We start from the raw sequence: 21,174 nt of genomic DNA on the forward strand, positions 1-21,174 counted from the left end.
GTGACCATCCCATCTCGCCGTCGACCGAGGGGGCGTTGACAACGGGAGGTGCTGCAACCGGGGCTACGGGGTGCTACCACGGCGACGCCTACCTCGCATGCATCGGAGCTCTGCCTACCTCGCCGGACCCGGCCACGCCGGAGCTGCAACCAGCCATGGCAGACTACACCCCACGGCGTTTTTTTGCTGGAACCGGTTGTAGCAAATTCAATCACCGGTGGTAGCAAAAATCTACTACGGTTGCAGCAAAACGGCATCATCGTCACCGCGGGGTCGCAGCTGAGATAAGAAGTTTGAAGCTTTTTTCAATGCGGTTGTAACTTTTATAACTGCCAGTTGCAACTTTTTCGTTTTTCGTCCATGGCTTTATTTCCACGGTTGAAACTTTTTTTATAGTCGGATGAAGCTTTTTTCATTGCTAGATAAAGCTTTTTCTGTCACCGGTTGTAACTTTTCTTGGTCATCCATAGCTCCAGTGGTATACTGGTTGAAGCTTTTTCCGTAGCCGGTTGAAGCTTTTCCTATCGCTAGTTGTAGCTTTTTTCGTCGTAGGTTGCAGCACTGGGCATCTCCCTGTGCGCTTGATTTTTTTTGCCGCAAGCGGGGGATGAGCGCCGGCGAGCACACCGGTGAGCACGCCAGTGAGCTTCGGTCGTTGCCATCGGAGCTACAATGGTTTGCCACGGAGGCTACAACTGCATGGGTGGGCTATTGCATGGGCAAAGCCAGTGACGAGAACAGCCGCCGAGGGCTGGGACCGGCGACCAGGGCGGCCGGCGAAGACGAGCGGCGAGGGCGGCGATCAGAGACGGGGAGGGCAGGCGAGGGGGGCGACAACGAGGGGGAAACGCGTGCGGCCGGCGAGACGGGGTTTCTTTTCCCGTCCGCGCTCACGAGAGGAAGAGGACGATCTGATTTGGATAAAGATCCAACGGATCGGGACGGGCCGATCTGACGGCTAGGGTTGGACCGGCCAAAGCGTCCGGCTGGTGCGCCAGCGCCTAGCATCGCCCTTATTAGTACCAAGTCGCATAGCTATATGAAGACGAGACATCTGTAAGTGTATAAGACACAACTGCTTTTACTCGAACTTGGCAGTGCAAATATAGATGACAGACAAAATTTTCAGAGAATGCACCGCGACGGACTTTTTTTTAAGAAGCCACCGTCCTTCATTATTAGGTATAGAAAAGGAACATGGTACATTCACTTCCTCGCCTCCAGGTTCCCCCTACTAACCCTTCGTCCAACCGAATTTTAAACGAAGTCCGAGTGTGAAAGAGAAACCAGGGCCGCCTTTGCCTCTTTTCTTTCCTGGTCTACCCTTCCATCTGTACGAACCGCTAGAGTTTCTCACACCAGCCTCCACATGAATGCAAATAATATAAGAATAAAATATGAATGCAAATATCTCTTGTCTGAAAATAGAACCGTTGCAACAGATAATAGTTTGATAACATATCTTCTAGCGAAGGCACACAGGAAGTTGTACTGGTAATGGTATCCACGGATCCGTACCTGCTGCCAAGGGTGGCATGGAGCTTGACAATGAGATTATCCTCCTCTTTAGAGAAGTTGCCCCTCTTCACGCCGTCGCTCAGGTAGTTGAGCCACTGTAGCCTGCAGCTCTTGCCACACCTCAGCAGCCCTGGAGTAGTATACATAGTTGCATACCAATGTAAGCAGGAATATGTTAACATATGTAGTACATGTTCTTCACGAATGCGTACCTAGTTAATTAATCTCTTTGATCATTAAATTTCAACTAATTAACTAGCTAGTAGTTGCTGTGAAAACCCGCTAAAGTAGTTACAGCAAGCTCATGTCATATTTACCTGCATTCTTGGGCAGAGACCTCCATGAGCCCTCGCCGTGCTGAGCAATGTATTTCGTGAGTAAGTCATCCTCCTCCGCCGTCCACCTTCCTTGCTTCAACCCCACCTTCTCGCAGCACGGCGCCCTCCCCATCCTCTCGTCACATGTGTGCTCCTTGTATATGTGCCTACCTAGCTACCCCCAAGCAAATATTGCACAAGTTAGCTAATCTCGCGTGGTCGTCCATGTATAAAAGGCGTTGGTGTGTTAGGTCAAGGGGGCGAATCTTATATAGACTTATTATATAGATTGATCCAAGCCCAGGTTAATTAGTTGGTGAGTCAAGTAACATGCATCTGACTATATATACACATATATATGTTGGTTCCGATAGCGCTGTCTCTGAATATCTTTTTTTTCTTGAGCAAGACAAGGCGCCATATATAACATAGCACCGCGAGATGACGGGCAAGGAGGGCTGTGGAGGCGCCGTGGCGCAAAGGCTCACCGCTGTTCCCAACGTTGCCTCGCAAGCAATGCACCTGTCCGCCGCTTTCTTATGAGGTTCATACATTTTGAAATTATTATACTAGAAAACTGCCGCGCGCCGGCAACTTCTCAAACTTATATTTATTCTATGATGAATGAGACCAATATATTTCTATTTACTGGAACAACCGAAGTTTTCACCAATCGAGTTCCAGAACTTCTAATGAAGGACTTGATACACTTCTCTTCCAATCACTCTATTTCCTGAATCTATTATTTCAAAGCTCAACTTAACTGGATATGTGACCTATTGGCTAGTACTTATGCATTCTCCTTTCTCTACAAATGGAAATTCAATTTTAAAAAAATATGATACAACAACAACAACAACAACAACAAATCCTTTTAATCCCAAATCAGTGGTGGAAGGTTAGAGTTGAAACCACTGTTTCAAATAGCCCGATATAGCTCTGCTATAGCACGCTATGGCATTTACAAAAGGTCTTGCGCTAAGAGACTTTGGTCTAAACAAATGAACAAACATTTTAAATAGCGCGATATAGCTCCACTATAGCACGCTATAGCATTTGAGAGAGGTCCGGCGCTAAGATGCTTAGCGCGCTATTTAAAACTTTGGTTGAAACCCATAATATCTCGAAACCAACTCATGCTTCTGGCACATGGTTAGATAACTTCCACGCACCCCTATCCATGGCTAATCTTTGATGATATTCCAGTCCTTCAGATCTCTTTGAAAATTGATAATATTCCAGAAAGTTTGCGTCTGGGGAATCCTGTGGTTTAAGCTCTCTTTTTTCAAGAACATGCAACGATCATTGCATGTCTTTTGTAACCAAAGCTGCCTGCGCACAAGTTGCACGGTCAGCAAAGGCACAATTAGTGTACTTGAAAGACGTGCCCACCATCTACTATAGCCTTATGCCAAAGGGCAAGCTCAACCTTGATGCTAGCGAGAACTGTCATGGGAGGGGCGGACTTGTGGTCGAACACATGGCTATTCTGATCGAGACCAATGAACCAGACAAATGTAATAAGGTGGGGAGCGAGCTGTGCTAGGCAGCGTCCGTCGATCCAAGGGTCTTTCAAGAAGCTCATGTTCTTGCCGCCTCCGAGCTGGCATCACATAGCTGCCCTGACCAGCTGCTCACTCATCGGTTGGATCGGCAACTGAAGGCCCGTCCAAGGCTTGTCCAGGGCAGTCTTCTCAAACCATCGCCACCCAATACGCAGTGCTTGGTTTAGCAGAGACAAGTTCAGCACTCCGAGACCGCAAGGGGTTTGGGTGTGCACTCCGAGACCAAACAGGAGCCACCCTTGGCGTCCTCCACCCCTTTCGAGAAAAAACATCGCCGGAGCTTGTCGATGCACTTGAAGAACCACGGGGGCGGTCTAAGGCCATCACGTGATGGATGGGCATGGCCGAGAGCTTGGAGTTTACGAGCACGAGGCGGCCGGCACGCCGAGTGGTTTAAGTTCTCAATGAGCATTAGTCTAATTTGTACGTAGCTCTCTCGGGTATGGAGCTTTACAATTATTTGACTCATCCACTCGCCCTCTTGATTAGAATAACAATGCTCAGAACAAGACTCTTGTCTAGTTGCCAGGACAATATCTCACCCACCCACCCGAGTCATTTGGCATTTGCAAGGCAGATACTTGTCGCTTGATGCGACACCTGCAAGCTCTGCGTACATACATTTGTTTATCTTAGCAGTAACAGTTAATTAGCTGGGTAGGTGCATTGATCCCGGTGCGTGATCAATCATGTAAGCATTTGTCTGTAGGATAGAAGTATATACTACTCCCTCTGTAAAGAAATATAAGATTGTTTAGATCACTACTTTAATGATCTAAACGGTCTTATATTTCTTTACGGAAGAAGTACTTAATTAATGGTATTATCACAATCAAGGCGAACATTTCTATAAATTTTCACTTTAACTGGAAATGACAGGAGGAAACATATCGTCAGTTACTATTGTTTTGACTGGAAACTATGGGGCAAAGAAACATGATTATAGGTTAACAAAAGTTCCAAAATGGGAGAAACAAAATTATATTGAACTGACCACAATTAAACTGGTGTCGTGTTTTCTTGTTATGTGATTACTTTGCAGCTAGTAGCAAGGTTAATATCTTTCAGCAGATTAAGCATATTCATTTTTATTACCTGGGCAATTGAATGATACCTGCTGCAAACAGTGTAGTTTCCAAGGAGCATACTGAAAGAAGCTTAAAATCAATCTGGATAACAATGTTTTTTTTTTCAAACCAACTAAACGTCATGTCTGTTCTGAATATTTGCTAACATCTTTCATTCGCTGTACATATTCTTAATAATGTAGTTCTCTCCTGCAGTTTCATCTCCCTGTTTGCTCCACGAAATATATGGGCAGTTTCTGCATTTGCGTTGAACATATCCTGGTATTTGCTTCGAAAGGCCTGAAACAGGTGCATCTCAAATTCACTTGAACTATTTTTCTTAAATGCACTTTTCTGCGTCCACATTAAACATATCCATATTTTGAGGTATTGGAAGAAATGGAGTTTTAACCAATCGAGTTGCAGAAGTTGACTTGACACACTTCTCTTCTGTTGACGTATAATGTGCTGCCTAGTCTCTTCCATCAGATCAGTCTTTTGGTTGCATTGGCTAGAGCATGCACTTCAACATGGTATCGGAGCCAAGAGGTCTGCAATTATACTGCAGCCCACTTTCGGTCCATGTTTAGGCCTAAGGGAGCCACACGTGAGGAAGAGTGTTGACGTATAATGTGCTGCCTAGTTTCTTCCATCAGATCGGTCTTTTGATTGCATTGGCTAGAGCATGCACTTCTACATCTTCCAATCACTGTCTTTTCTGAATCTATTATCTCAGATCTCAACATACATGACCTTGTACTTGTGCATTCTCTTTACCCCTTAAATGGAAATTAAAATTGAAACGTTAAATAGATAATGTTCCTCAAAAGTGTAATCTGGGAATCCTGTGATTAAAGTGCTAAATTAGCTTATTGTCCTATTGAGTTAACGTAGTCACCCTGTTGATTAGAGTAATATTGCCCAGAACAAAACACTTGTCTGGTCGCCGCGATAAAGGCATTTCCAACGCGGTGCATCAAAACAGCTGTAATGATCCGGAGCAGGTGGTTCATACACTTTTTGCCATCCACCAGGGTACCCTAAACGTCAACAGACGATCCGCATGTCCGGATCGATACCCCCACTAATGAATTGAGGTGTATTTTCTCCAATTTTTTCATTCGTTCATCCATATTATTTTGGCCACGTCTACGATTTTTTAATTGGGCCATTGGGTCAGCTTTGTTCTACCATAAAAGTTGCCTTATTAAAGGTGTGTTTCTTTGTCTTTTCATCCATTCATGCATATTACACAGGATACCACCAATTCATATATGTCCCAAAATAGATAATGAACAAGCCTCTTCGAAAATAAATAAAATAGAGGGTGAGGTGTTGGTATAATCTGGCAATAATAGACCTAGTAAATAAGAACACAGGTTGTGTAGTGGATTGAGGTGTGTGTGGCTATGACGTGGAATAAGAGAGAGACCCGGCAAAGAAGGAACGAACATTGTGTGGGCTTAGTACTGGCTAGTGCGAGTATACAAAATAAGTTATTGCATCTTTGTTGATATGGATATTTCATCACCCGCTGATATACACTGGCAGCGAGTATACAAAATAAGTTATTGCATCTTTGTTGATATGGACCTTCAGAGTGAAGGGATGACGAGCTCAGGACGGCGTGGGGATGTGTTAGAGGTTGTGGCAGCGGAGCTAGTGCTGGAATGCTACTAAACATGCCCGAAGTCGGTGATGATTAAACTGTAAACCATAGTCCATGTGTTTTCCCTGTAGGTCCGCCTGCCCACTACCACAGTCCGGATTTGATGACTATGGTTGGATGACGGGCTCCCCCCAAGTTACCCATGGACGCATCCAGACATGTCCACGGAAGTTTTGTGTATCCGGTTTGGCATACGCCATCGGGGATGCCCAATGTAAAGAAGACACCTCACCCCCTCTTTCTTCCCTCTTTCAATCATCTTATCTTACCCGCCCTCCTGTTCACTTCCTCTAACTCACCCACCAATCGACTAATGTGCTAAGACTAGATATAGTACCGTTAAGTACTTCTTGTTGATGCGCATGATTAAGCTTGCTTAGACAATTTTTATCTGTTAATCTAAGCAGTAAGAACTAATTATCTAGGTTCATTGATCCCATCATTTGACTCAGCTTGCTATATATGCAGCGATATAATCCCTCCTTCCCAAAATAAGTGTCTCAACACTAAAGTTAGTACAAAGTTAAGACACATATTTAGTTGAGACACATATTTTGGGACGGATGGAGTAGTATATATATATATATTTTGGCACCAAAGTGATTGTTGGCCGAACTTTTAAGAAGAAAAGCGCTGTTTTTTTACAATTCGCATATGAACTTTCGAAAACTGGTAACTAACTACATGACTGTCACTACCAATAAGGATCATCATTTTCTTTATAAGAAAAGGTGGTTGTCTGACAGCTCTGCATCAGTACGATCATATATATTTATTTATTAAATATTATAAAACTTAAATGGTTAACCAGAAAAAATAAAAATAGGCTAGACCAATTGATGGTAAAGGAAAGTTCAAAAAAAAGATGGTAAAGGTGTGGCATGTTAGGAAAAATCACCCACCTATGCCATTATATAGAAAAATGTGTTAGCTTCTCCCTAACTTAACAAATCTATTCCCTATACAAAATAAATAAATAAATCTGTTTGGTGTTCGCGCCTAATCTTTATGCAGTTTGTGTCAGCGACCGGCAGAAATCTGATCTGTCATCGTGCGATACTTTACGCGGGTGCACGGATCAAATTAACAAATCTGTTTTGTGTCCGTGCCCAATCTTTGTGCAGTTTGTGTCACCTCCCGGCAGAAATCTGAAGTGTCATCAGGCGATGCTCATTGGGCTATGTACGTGGGTGCACGGATCCGAGCATCCGTCCGTGATAATAAGTATAACAAATGTGTTTGATGTTTGTGCCTAATCTTTGTGCAGTTGTGTCAGCGGGTCGGCGGAAATCAGAGTTGCCATCAGCCGATGCTTGTCATGTAGTACACGCGAAGCCACCCTGCATGAGCAGGTAAGCCGCATCACTTTTCTTATGCTGGCCATAGTGAAAGTAACATAACTAGTAGAGCATCATGTATTTGAAACTCACAAACATGCTTATGTGGCAGACAATTAAAGAAGAAAGAAGGGTTATAGTAAATAGATAGATATCGTATCATAATAAATGTTATGTTACTATGTGTCTTGCATGACAATAAATAAGACCACATATGATACTAATCTATGATACTATGCATTATGAATTGAGTATCATACACTAGTACTCCCTCCGTCCGAAAATACTTGTCATTAAAATGAATAAAAAGGGATGTATCCAGAACTAAAATAAGTCTAGATACACCGCCTTTTATTCATTTTGATGACAAGTATTTCCGGACGGAGGGAGTATCATGCATATGATATAAGTGTATGATATTCCCCAGTATGGCGAGCCTTATGTGTCCTCCGTAAATAGCTGACGAGCAAGCAATGATTTGCATCTTCATCGGTATAGTGAACTGATAAGATAAAAGTAGCACATGCCAGCCGAATCTGATGAGCTTTTTTACGTTGCCGGTTGCACTGAAACTATAGTTCGAGCCCTGGATGATGACATGTTCGATGGTGGTGAACCTGTATCATTATCTGGATCTGGTGACTGAGTTCTCCTCGAAAAATACTGCTCCATAGCCTAGATCAATCTAGGGGAAAAAATCAATATCGTTCTAAGCTAAATTAGTGTAAAAAAAGGTCCTAAGTTATGGGACGGAGGGAGTGTTCGGCTAGATAGAACATACAAGAGAGAAAAGATATGGCAATGTATCAAATTACCTCTATCTGCAGCGGTCCGCTTGCCGCTGGGCAGTGGGCGCTGGCGTACGGCAGCCAAGGCGCCGAGCCGTCGAGGCGGAGCAACACGAACAGGCGAGAGATGGAAATTGGAGAAACGAACAGAAGGTGTGCCGTGTGCGGCTGCGTGCGTATACAGAGAACAAAACGTGTTTTTTTCAGGCAACAAAACGTGAGTACGTGACTCATTTGCTTTGCTCGTGGGCTTTTGCTTGTTGTGCCCTTTGTTTACCCATCCACGTGATGTATATTTGATGGGCAGCGATCTGCGCCGGCGGACCGGCCCAATCGTTCGGCCGGTCAAACCCCAGCCGTCAGATCTGGCCCCTCGAGCCGTCAGATCCCTTCGTCCCCAACCTCTTCCATCTTCAACCTCGCGCACGGAAAAAGGAGAGGCCCGTCTTTGCACGCAGCGATGCCTCCGCACGCGCCAACCGCCTCGCCTCGCCTCCTCACCGCCGGTCGCCGCCCTCGCCGCTGGTTGCCGCCCTCACCTATGCTGCCTTCATGCGTTTCTCACCTCCGCGGATGCAGCAGCGTACGCCCATGGTTGCACTCGTGGTTGCAGGCTTGCAGCTCCGGGGAAGATGGCCGCATCTCCGGTTGCGCCGGCCGCCGGCGGCAGCACATGCCGTTGTGCTCGCGCTGTACCTCGTCGTGTGCCCACCCCGGGGCTCTTGCTGGTTCCAACAAAAAACGACACTGGTTGTAGCAAAAAAGTTTATCGCTTCCAGCAAAAAAGCTTACCACTGCAGCCTGCGTCGTCATTGTAGCAAAAATGTTAATCGGATGTAGCTTCTGTGGTTGCCGATTGCAGCAAAACAATGACGTGGTTGTAGCAAACATAAAAAAAGGAAAAAAGTTTCCATCGTTTTCAGTAAAGCTTCGACTGTGGTTTGGAAAAGCTTCAATCGTGTATAATAAAGCTTCATCCGTTAAGAAAAAAAACTTCAACCAGACCTGCGACCAGAGAAAAAGTTGCAAACGTTGACAGAGAAAGCTTCAACCGTATATAGGAAAAGCTTCAACCGGCTACCGGCAATGGAAAAGCCGTGGTTGCAGCCCGCGGTCACCTCGGACATCACCGTCACACACCCCGGCCTCCGCGGGGTTGCATCAGCGTCGCCGTGGTAGCACCCCATCGCCCCGGTTGCAGTATCTCCTGCGGTCACCCCCCTTGGTCGCGGGCGAGATGGGATGGTCACCGCGCAGAGCCATGGCGAGCTTCGAGCGGGGAGGGGAGGCGTGGTGCTGCGACCAGGGGACGGGGGGAGGGGCAGGGGATGGGGAGGAGGGGGCAGAAGAAGAGGGCGGCGCGCGTCCACGGCGAGCTGCTCGAGATGTGGGGGAGCTGCGTGAGATATGCGGGAGATGCGGGGAGACGCGGCGAGGGAGACGCGAGGAAGAGGGAGCGACCGGCCCAATGTTCCGCCAGTGCCCCGGCCCCAAACGTTTCACATATTTGATGGGGTCAGCCAAGAATTTTTACTGGGTTCACAACACGCAAATACATACCACACAGACGTAGCAGGCAAAAGTCGTGGGATCATTTGAACCCAACCCTTCTACATTGGCTCCGCCGCTGAATGTATCCACAGAAGGTTAGGAGGACAGTGGTATCCCCAGTCCACTGCGATTCAAGTTTTAGACTTGTCATTCGTGGTCGCATTTTTCTGGATTTATTTCAGCATTTTCGGTGATGTTCGTTCAGTGGGAGCTGTTCACGTCGACTACAAGGCACCTATGGTGACTTCATCAATCTCAAGATGCAATGCTGACTCAGTCTCTCGAAAGTGCTCATAGGGATATGTTGTGCTTGCGTACGTGCATTCATAGGTATGAGTATATGCTTGTGCATGTGAGCGATTTCGATTGCACCGTATTCTAAAAAACGGTAGCTACTTTTCACCCATCTAAGTCTACGCATACATGGTCTGTTAACACTATCGATCTAGTTTTAGAAAAAAAATGGGTGTGCCTTAGGTCTCAGCCCGCCGACGGAGACTTAACCAAGTCCCAGTCTAGTCATATACTATATGAGAACAAAAATGAAAACTGCAAAGAAAAAAATTGTATGAATCTCCAGAAAACAATTGTATGAATTTCAAGTCATACAGTTAGTTGTCCGTCGTCAGTTTCACCGGAATGAGATGCACAAAGTAGAACGGTGGAGTAGATGCTCCATGATCCGAAGACGACGGCGGCGGCGCATAAAAGCCTGAAGGTGCACTGGGGCCGTAGGGCGGCGGCTGCGTAGATGAGGTCGGCAACAGACTGGTCGTGGCGGCGCCGTCTGGGTGCTGGCCCATGGGCAAGTGCTGGTCCGCTGACGATCCCTGCTAGTACACGGGCGACCCGTACGCGGGCGGATCCCCGTATGGTGGTGGAGCGGATGAAGACCCAGATGCCCCGTACGTAGGACGAGTGGATGGAGATCCGGTTGTGGGAGCGAGCGCCCCGTATATCGATGGAGAGGGCGGACTCACGTACGCCCCGTATGTTGGCCGAGTGGGCGAACCCAGCGGCAGAGTCCCGTACGGCGGCGGGGCCGCGCTGGAGGGCGCTGATGGCGGGGTGGCGACGGGCTAGTTGGGGTAGGTTGAACCCTCCAACTGAGTCCCATACGGCGGAGGCGCCGCGCCGTGGGGCGCCGGCGGCGGGGCGGCGGCGGAATGGCCGGAGTAGGCTGGCGGGGCAACGTCGGATGCGTCGACGGACGCTTTGGAGGAACCCAGAGGAAGCAGGGGCGAGGAGAGCAGAAACGGCAATGCCGGGGCGCCGACGGCTGGGACGGTGGAGGCAGCGGCGGACGGGTCGGCGGACGCCATCGAGAATGGGATCGATGCCGGGATCGATGATGGGAGCGACGCAATCGGTATAAGAACGATGTGGAAGCGAACGAAAAAACCTAATCTAATACCATGTCAAAATAATGAGGTTGGGAAACTACTCAACACCCTAACGCGGGTGTGCCTCTTTTTATATATAACGGTACATATTGTACATAAAATACAATATACAGATATACACAGAAACTCTATACAAAATACAGTCTAACAGGGTAGTCCTTGCGTGCCATGCCAATGCTGCCTTGATATGTCTCCAACGTATATATAATTTTTGATTCCTCCAAACTATTATAATATCAATCTTTGATGTTCTATATGTAAGTATATATCATTTTTGGGACTAACTTATTAACTTAATGCGAAGTGTCAGTTACTGTCTTTTGCTTGTTTTTTGTTTTCAGGAAATAAATATCAAACAAAGTTCAATTGCCATCAATTTTTTTGACGATCTTTTTAGACATAAGAAACACTATCAGCTTTGGGAGGAGGCTAGACACTAGTAGAAAACATGACATTTATCCCGGTTGGTGAGGGCCTTTTGTCCTGGTTCTTGAACCGGGACTAAAGGGTCGTTGAGGGAGTCCTGAACTAGGGGGTGTCCGGATAGCCGAACTATCATCATCGGCCAGACTCCAAGACTATGAAGATACAAGATTGAAGACTTCGTCCCGTATCGGATGGGACTTTCCTTGGCGTGGAAGGCAAGCTTGGTGATACGGATATGTAGATCTCCTACCATTGTAACCGACTCTGTGTAACCCTAGCCCTCTCCGGTGTCTATATAAACCGGATGGCTTTAGTCCGTAGGACGAACAACAATCATACCATAGGCTAGCTTCTAGGGTTTAGCCTCCTTGATCTCGTGGTAGATCCACTCTTGTAACACACATCATCAATATTAATCAAGCAGGACGTAGGGTTTTACCTCCATCAAGAGGGCCCGAACCTGGGTAAAACATCGTGTCCCTTGTCTCCTGTTATCATCCGCCTAGACGCACAGTTCGGGACCCCCTACCCGAGATCCGCTGGTTTTTGACACCGACATTGGTGCTTTCATTGAGAGTCCCTCTGTGCCGTCGCAATCAGGAAGGATGCCTTTTCCCGTCTTTAAAGACGGCGCCGTCGTCAAGGGAGCTTTGGCCGCCGGCCAAACTATCCGGCTATGTGGTTTTCTTATGACCGCCTGTTCGGCCACCGCTCCGACGGTGATCTCTCAGGTCATCAAAAGCGATCTTCACGTCAGCTTGGAATTCGTCGAGCAGTTAGATCTGATTGAGCTCTCCTCCGTAAACGAGCTCTTGGATCGCATCGCCGCCCTGGGAGTCGCTACGGACTACGATCAGATTGGGCTTAAAACCGATCTGAGAGAAATTAACTCTCCCCAGGCTACCCACCACATCGTTGTGGTGGACGAACAATGTGGCGACTCTTCTTCTATGTTGAAAACCAACTATGTCCGGATTCCCGATCCCTCCATGCCGAATTCCCACGGAGGGACGGATGCCAATCAAATACTGAACCTAAAGTCAGGCATCAGACCAGATTCGTTGGAAAGCATCCAACAAACCAAGCTTCCAAATCTGGAAGCTTCTTGGACTTTGAGCCTCAGATTGGGCGGGGTTCCGAACTTAATTCCACCCACCCACCCAAACATAAGCGATCTATCTCAAATACGGCAAGAGCCCGATGAAACAGTACATCATTACTGGGCCAGATTCCTCCTGGTTATGAACAGGATAAAGGACTGCCGTGAAGAAAGCGCGATTTCAATTTTCTGCAACAATTGCACGGACAAGGGAATCATAAACGCCATCAGTCGTCGCGAAGTTACACGCTTCGCCGACCTAGCGACCATTGTACAAAAATACTGTGCGATGAAGAGTGCCCCGAAAATCGAAACTAGGTTCTGGGACAATCCGGCCCTGAATACAACCCCAGTCCGAAATAAAAGAGTGCGTCATACTCAAGCACCTGGGTTAAAAACCAACAAGCAAAAACCCCCTAAAGGGTACGGAACCGTACTGGAGGGATGGCTCAACGGACCCTGCAAGATCCACAGTGCGGAGGGAGCCACTCCAACACATAGCCTTCGAGCATGTTGGATACTACGGCAGGTGGCCAAAAGTGGCGAAGGCTTTTTAGCCCCGGGCAACCAGCCCAGCAGTACCAGTACGGTATTAACAGTCTTTGAGACTTTCGCATCAAATAACATGCGGAAACGAACAATCCGCAGCCTCGCCGAAGTCTACCAAGTAGCAACAACAAATCCATGGAGCGACACGGCTATCACCTTCAATGCCAGCGACGAACCTAAATTCCGAACAGCTAGAGCACCAGCCGCATTGGTCCTCAGTCCGATAGTAGACGACTTTCGTCTGACCAAGGTACTCATGGATGGCGGCAACGGATTAAACCTCATCTACGAAGAAACCCTTCAAAAAATGGAAATTGATTGGAGCCGCATTGAGCGAAGCAGCACAACCTTTAGGGGAATAATCCCTAGTCGAGAAGTACGCTGCACAGGAAAAATCACGCTAGATGTAGTGTTCGGCTCGCCGGACAATTACAGGTCCGAAGAGGTCACATTCCAAGTGGCCTCATTCGGCAGCGGATATCAGCCTTGTTAGGGCAGAGGCATTCACAATCTTCCAAGCTATACCCCATTACGGGTACATGAAGCTCAAAATGCCCAGACCCAATGGAATAATCACTCTCGCCAGTGATCCAGATACAGCACTCCGCGCTGAAAATAAGACAGCCGCACTGGCCCTAGAGGCATTATCCGAAGCCTTAGCGGCAGAGGAACTAACTGCGCTGCGCACCACGGTGGACAGGGACGATGTGATACTCGATAAGAGGTCCAAGTCCACCTCTTTTAAACCAGCAGACGAAATAGTCAAATTCCAGGTCCATCCAACGGACCCCACAAAGACGGCCTCCATTGGGGCACAATTAAATCCCGATGTAGAAGCCGCACTACGAGAATTCCTTCGGGAAAATTGGGACCTTTTTGTCCTGGCACCCTTTAGACATGCCAGGAATCCCACGCAGGCTGGCAGAGCACAGCCTAAATATCCTAAAAGGATTCAAGCCAGTCAAACAGGCTCTTCGGCGATTTTCCGAACCCAAAAGACATGCAATGGGAGAGGAGCTAGCCAAACTCTTAGAAGCCGGATTCATCGGAGATATCAAACATCCGGACTGGCTAGCCAACCTGGTAATGGTACCAAAAAAGGACAAATCCTGGCGCCTTTGTGTCGATTTCAAAGACCTTAACAAGGCCTGTCCAAAGGACCCCTTCCCTCTCCTTCGCATCGACCAAATCATCGATGCTACCACAGGGCACAATTCGTTGTGCTTCCTCGACGCATACTCCGGATACCATCAAATCAAGATGGCAGAAAAAGACCAGGCTGCAACGGCATTTATTACTCAATACAGACCATTCTTCTTCAACACAATGCCCTTCGGACTCAAAAATGCCGGCGCAACATATCAGCGCATGATTCAGACATGTCTGGCCACCCAGATAGGCAAAACAGTCGAGGCATACGTAGACGATGTGGTCGTCAAGACCAAACATGTCGAAACTCTAGTAGACGACTTGAGGGTGACATTCGACAACCTCCGAGCATATGACATTAAGCTCAACCCGGAAAAATGTGTTTTCGGCGTACTAGCCGGAAAGCACTTGGGCTTCATTGTATCCGGTAGAGGAATTGAAGCAAACCCAGCCAAGATCCGAGCTCTGTCACAATTGGATATCCCAAAAGACCTCAAGCAAATACAAAAGCTAACCGGATGCGTGGCCGCTCTAAGCCGCTTCATCTCCCGTTTGGGAGAAAAGGCACTGCCCCTCTATCGCCTCCTCCGGCGCACCGAACATTTCGAATGGACGGATGCTGCCACAGCCGGACTCGAAGAAGTTAAAGCCGTATTGGCAACAAATCCGGTCCTGGCCGCGCCCAACCTGGGCGAACCAATGTTATTATATATCGCAGCAACACATCAAGTTGTCAACGCGGTACTTGTCGTCGAACGAGAAACAGAAGGGCACAAATTCCCTCTTCAAAAACCAGTGTACTATGTATCCACTGTCCTAACTCCATGCAAATCCCGGTATCCACACTATCAAAAGATAGCGTACGCGGTGTTCATGGCATCCCGGAAGCTGCGACACTACTTTCAAGAGTGTTCCATAACAGTGGCCTCCGAAGTACCTCTCGACGATATTATAAACAATCGCGACGCGACGGGCAGGATTGCAAAATGAGCCATTGAGCTCTTACCATTTGATATAACCTACAAACCACGGCGAGCTATCAAGTCACAAGTTCTGGCTGACTTCATTGCCGAATGGACAGAAGCCGAACTCCCTAAAGAGTACGGCGCATACTCCAATTGGATCATGCATTTCGACGGCTCCAAAATGTTGGCTGGCTTGGGGGCTGGCATCGTCTTGACGTCCCCAACCGGAGACACAGTCCAATACATGCTTCAAATAATGTACACGGACTCCAACAACGCAGCCGAATAGGAGGCCCTTCTGCATGGCCTCCGGATGGTAATCTCCATGGGCATTCAACGCCTAGAGGTGCGCGGGGATTCAAACCTCGCAATATCCCAAGTAAATGGAGACTTTGACGCCAAAAATCCGAAAATGGCAGCCTACCGCAACGCCGTCCTAAAAATGTCAGCTCGGTTCGAAGGACTTGAATTCCACCATGTAGCCTGGGATAACAACCAGGCAGCAGACGTGTTGGCACGCATCGGCGCAAAATGCGGCGCCGTCCCTCCAAACATCTTCCTGGAACGGCTCTTTAAGCCATCCGTATTATGGGAAGAGGAGTCCGGAAATAACAATCCGAACCAGCCGCATCACCTAACTCAGACCATTCTGACACAATCGGCGGCTCCGCCAATGAAATAACACCTTCAGCCCACGAAATAATGGCAATAATTGCCCCGTGGATGGAACCATTCCTAGCCTAATTAATCAGGCAGGAACTTCCCGAAGACCAAAATAAGGCCCGTTGCATAGTTCGGCGATCTAAAGCCTACAAGGTCCATGAGGGAGAACTTTATAAGAAAAGCACAACCGGAGTCCTTCAAAGGTGTATTTCCGAAGAGGAAGGGCGAAATCTCCTGGCTAAAATTCACGCCGGACTCGGCGGGCACCACGCTGCAGCCCGGGCCCTTGTAGGAAAGGCCTTCCGTACAGGATTTTATTGGCCAACAGCCCGGGCAAATGCTCAGGACTTAGTCCAACGATGCGTCAGTTGCCAGCTCTTTGCTAATCAGAGCCACATGCCACCCACCGCCCTCAAAACTATACCCATCACCTGGCCGTTCACGGTCTGGGGCATGACATGGTTGGACCCCTTAAAGGGGGAACCCACAAGCACAAATACTTACTGGTCATGGTGGACAAATTCACCAAATGGATAGAGGCCAAGCCGGTTAAAACGGCAGAATCCGGACCGGTGATAGACTTCATATCCGGGGTAGTACACCGTTTTGGCGTCCCCCACAACATCATCACTGATAACGACACGAATTTCACGGCCGACGAGGTTAAACTCTGGTGCAAAAACATGGGCATCAAGCTTGACTACGCTTCAGTCTATCACCCCCAAACTAACGGTCAAGTCGAGCGAGCAAATGGTCTAATCATGAGAGGCATTAAACCCAGACTAGTGCGGTCCCTAAAGGAATCTAACACACACTGGGTAGAGGAGCTCGACTCCGTACTCTGGGGGCTGCGGACCACGCCAAACCGCACTACCGGATTCACACCTTTTTTATGGTGTACGGCGTAGAGGCAGTTCTGCCCTGCGATATAATTCATGACTCACCTCGCGTGCGCATGTACGAAGAAAGAGAAGCCGAGTTGGATCGGCAGGACAGTTTGGACGCCTTAGAGGAGGAGCGGGACGTGGCAAAAGCTCGTTCCGCATTTTATCAGCAGCAGGCTCGAAGATATCAAAGCAGAGAAGTACGAGCCAAAACCTACAATGTTGGCGAACTTGCTCTACGCCTGCCGGATAAGAAAAAGGACAAACTTAAGCCCAAGTGGGAAGGTCCCTTCATCATCGACCAAGTCCTGACCGGCGGAGCATACCGTCTATGTAACGCATCTGACAACCGACTCGAGCCGAACCCATGGAACGCAGCCTATCTCCGAAGATTCTATGCCTAACGCCGGATTCAGAGTTCGTCTCACTCCTCCATCCACCTTTTTACATTTTCAGTGTCTCTTGTCCCCGTCCTTCTTCCCACTTTTTTTTCAATATCTTTGATAGGCTAATTTGTGCACTGTTCGCACACACATGATGTGCTCCTAGCACTTAGTATATCTGGGGGCTTCTTTAACAGAAGCTTATTTATATGGGCTTCATGCCCACCACATGTGTCACACTTCCGCATGTACCTTTTGATCACCATTATATGCATCGATATGACTTAAGTTTTGGCCAAGCCGGGTTGCCTGGCTCCTGTGCTTACCCCTACGTTCCCGATTGTTCGGCTAGGAGGTAAAGGGAGCACCTCTGCGATTGTTACTGCCGGGTCAGCCGGATGTGTACCTCAGACTGGGTGAAGCTGAAGGCTAGCGTTCTTAAGGGAATATTCGGTTGGTGACCTGAAAGATGATTTATTACTTACTTATTTATCTGCCCCCAGATGCTCTTTCTGCTATTTTCGCAGTCCGGACATGCACTTTAGGGCATGCCTCCCAGGGAAAGGAACCCTTAGCGGAACTATTCTCCCTGGAAGATGTTTCTTACTAACCATGTAATATAACATAGCTAGTTGGGCACTTGTCTGATAAAGAAATTATGACCCCTACGCCTTGTCTCCATGCATGCCCCGGTTCTATTATAACCGTCAGGGTATTCGGACACACTCCGGACTGTTGGGTCCCGAGGTTGAAGCGAAAAGGTCCGCAAAGGCAAACGATCTACAATCCGGCTAGAAGGCATTTTACATGTCATTTTAAAATTACATCGTCAAACTAACTGATTGTACTCCTCTTCAATCCCATCTAACAGGCTATCTAATTTACAGTCTTGTTGGGAATATTTCGCGGCCAGCTCTACTTGGCCGTACATCAAGCTCACAGGGATCTCCTTCCCATCAGGCCCCACAGGTTCGACCTCGGCCATGTGGCTTGGGTCAGCCTTCGGGTACCGCGTCCTCACCATGGCCCAGGCCTCCCTGGCGCCTTGACGGCAGGCCGATATCTTCCACAAACGGAGACGTCGCCGTACTCCCTGAAGCTTCTCAGCAAGCCCTCCAAGGCCCTCAGGTAGGGAGACGGAAGGCCATAAGGCCTGAACGATGCCACTCATCGCCTGCTGAACACGTTCAAGCAGTTGCACCAGCTCAGGAAGTTGGTCACCCGTTGAACCGGGCATTTCCTCCATAGGGCGACCTGTGAGCACACCTACAGACATATTTCTGTCAACCGACCTCCTCGCCGAACTCTTCTTTTCAAAAGAGTTTGCTCAAGCACTTACTATAGATGCCGCGATGAAGCCGCTGATTCTCCTTCAAGGAGCCAGACAGCTGGGCCCGAACACCTTTTAGCTCTTCTCCAAGCTGGGTGTGGGCATCTTAGAGTTTGTTCCTCTCCTGCTGCACCTTCATAAGCACCCTCTCGCCGGCCTTCAACTGGCGCAGTAGCTGTTGCTTGTTCGGATCAAGTCCGGCAACATCTGCAATATTATTGTCAGATTTATACGCACGCCGCACACCATAAAACATTTTTGAAATACGTGTTACCGGAGGGGGTCCCTGTGTCTCCTCCTGCGGAGGTCAGTGCGGCCTCAAGTTGGGCCTTGCACTCTCGAAGCTCCTGGGACAGGTGGGTATTCTTCTCCGTAAGATCCTGCATAATAAATGATCCTTAAATCAGTTATTGTGGCTGCTGAGGCTGGCTGCGGGAGGGTGGCACTGGAGTCGGCTCGCGTTGCCGCCGGCGGCGCCAGGGTCACCTGCGTCGTCGGGGACGCGTTCGTCTGGATGGCCGCCGAGGCTGCCGCTGCGACGGGGGCGCCATGGGTCCCGGTCTGCACCGGCGGTCCCAGCGCGCTCCTTGCGCACCTCCAAGGTGACGCGCTGCGCCACGACATCGGCGACAAAGGTACGCACGAACACCATTGATCATCTATGAATGCATTCATGCCATGGACGAAAGCTTCTTACCTGAGACGAATGCCTGTGAAATGAATGCAGCGGTGAGCCGGGCGGACGAGCTGCTGACCTCGCACCCGGGCCTCGGAAGCTACCGTGTCCGGGACCTCCCCGACGGCTGCGTCTTCGGCGAGATGCACCTGCCGATTGTCGCCCTCTTCCGTCGCGTGGCCGAGAAGCTCCACGTTCCCCGTGCCGCCACCGCCGTGGCCTTGAACACCTTCCCAGGCCTCCTCCCCAACGACGTCAACGCCGTTCTCGCCGCGGAGCTCCCGGAGGTCCTCCCGATTGGCCCCTTCCACCTTCTCCCAGTCCCCGGCGACGGCGACAAGGCCACCGCCACCGCGGCCGACCCGCACAGATGCCTCGCCTGGCTCGACGGCCACCCGGACGTGGATTTTTAGAGCACTTGCACCCAGGCCCTGCTTTAAGATCCGTGCGACACAACTAAGTTTCTATATGAAATTTTCTCTTTTTTGCTTCTCCCACATAGAACATATCTTGAAATTCAAACCTATGCAGGATGGCAAAGCTTTCTAACTAGAATCTAGGATAAATATTTCAGAATTTTTTGTCCGACATAAATACTAAAAATATGATTTTTTTTAATCAAACAAAACGTATTTTGTACATTTATGTTTGACAAAAAAATCTGTACGATTTATCCTAGATTCTACTCAGAAAGCTGTACCACGCTGCATGAGTTTGAACTTCAAGATATATTCTATGTGGGAGAAACAAAAAAAAAACGTATTTGCATGAATCTTAAAGCAGAAAATGGATGGCTAGATAGAGAGGGCCTGGGTGCATGTGCTCTAATATATATTTTTGACGGCCACCCCGCCGGTGCCGTCGCGTACGCCAGCTTCGGCACGGTCGTCACCGCCGTGGTAGAAGGGCAGGAGGAGCTGCGCGAGCTCACGGCCGGGCTGGACGCGTCCGGCGCGCCGTTCCTCTGATCGCTGCCCAAGGAGTATTGGCCGATGGCCGTTGCTCCCGGCGGGGTTCCCAGACCTCGAGCGCGGCAGTCGGCCGTGCTGCAACACGCGTCTGTGGGCGGCTTCGTGACGCACGCCGGGTGGGCGTCGGTACTGGAGGGCGTGGCCGGCGGCATGCCCATGGTGTGCCGTCCCTTCTTCAGCGACCAGAGGATGAACGCGCGGATGGTGGAGCACGTCTGGGGGTTCGGCACCGTCTTTGAGCAACCCATGACGAGTGGGACCATGTCGGCGGCCGTGTTGTCGCTGCTAGCCGGTGACAAAGTCACCCGGATGCAGGAGATGCGGGACATGGCGGCCACCGCGTTCGCGCCCGGCAGCAGGAAGAACCTTGATAAGCTTCTCAAGATAGTCTGTCCATCATCAATAGAGCACAGCCGCGGTGATCATGTCGACGAAGCAGCAGAAGTGACAAGATGCGCCCCGACGACACATGATCAGCTGCTTGGTGCTAGCAGCCTAGCAAGCAAGCACCGTGGCTGACTGAATTAGCTAGCTCTCAGCTGACCGTATCACTGTTTTTCTGGCTTATGCCAAAGTTTCCTACTCAAGGAATATAAGCATTTAGTCTCTGATGTTATGTTTCAAGGATAGGAAGATAAATGATCCTTTTCCTATGATTCATTTGCCATGCTTTTGGACTAGTTCTTGGGCAATTCTGCAGCTCGAACAAGAAGAAACACGGACACTGATGGTGCTAACAAGACTAATCGAAAACTGGAGACCTGGAGTGATAAGTGTCTGGTGGCTGACCAGGAGATCTTCAGTTTTCAGCTTGCTTGCTAGGAATAGATCCAGTATATATTCTCATGAAGATCTGATACCTTT

At 48.8% G+C, this 21,174-nt stretch overlaps 1 protein-coding gene and 1 pseudogene across 1 annotated transcript in view; one reads left to right on the forward strand and one right to left on the reverse strand.

The window, feature by feature from the left end:
* The window catches only part of LOC123085624 (myb-related protein P-like), a 5,553-nt gene extending 3,527 nt beyond the window's left edge, over positions 1–2,026 (reverse strand). Inside the window, exons 1-2 of the mRNA XM_044507289.1 lie at positions 1,836–2,026; positions 1,519–1,648 (exon numbers count right to left, since the gene is read on the reverse strand). Coding sequence (XP_044363224.1) covers positions 1,519–1,648; positions 1,836–1,968 — 263 coding nt within the window. The 5' untranslated portion in view covers positions 1,969–2,026. The remainder of the gene's footprint in view (positions 1–1,518; positions 1,649–1,835) is intronic.
* Positions 2,027–19,054: 17,028 nt separating this feature from the next.
* On the forward strand, positions 19,055–20,829 carry LOC123076366 (anthocyanidin 3-O-glucosyltransferase-like; annotated as a pseudogene).
* Positions 20,830–21,174: the final 345 nt, after the last annotated feature.

Source organism: Triticum aestivum, chromosome 1B, assembly GCF_018294505.1.
Source record: "Triticum aestivum cultivar Chinese Spring chromosome 1B, IWGSC CS RefSeq v2.1, whole genome shotgun sequence".
Lineage (NCBI taxonomy): Eukaryota > Viridiplantae > Streptophyta > Magnoliopsida > Poales > Poaceae > Triticum > Triticum aestivum.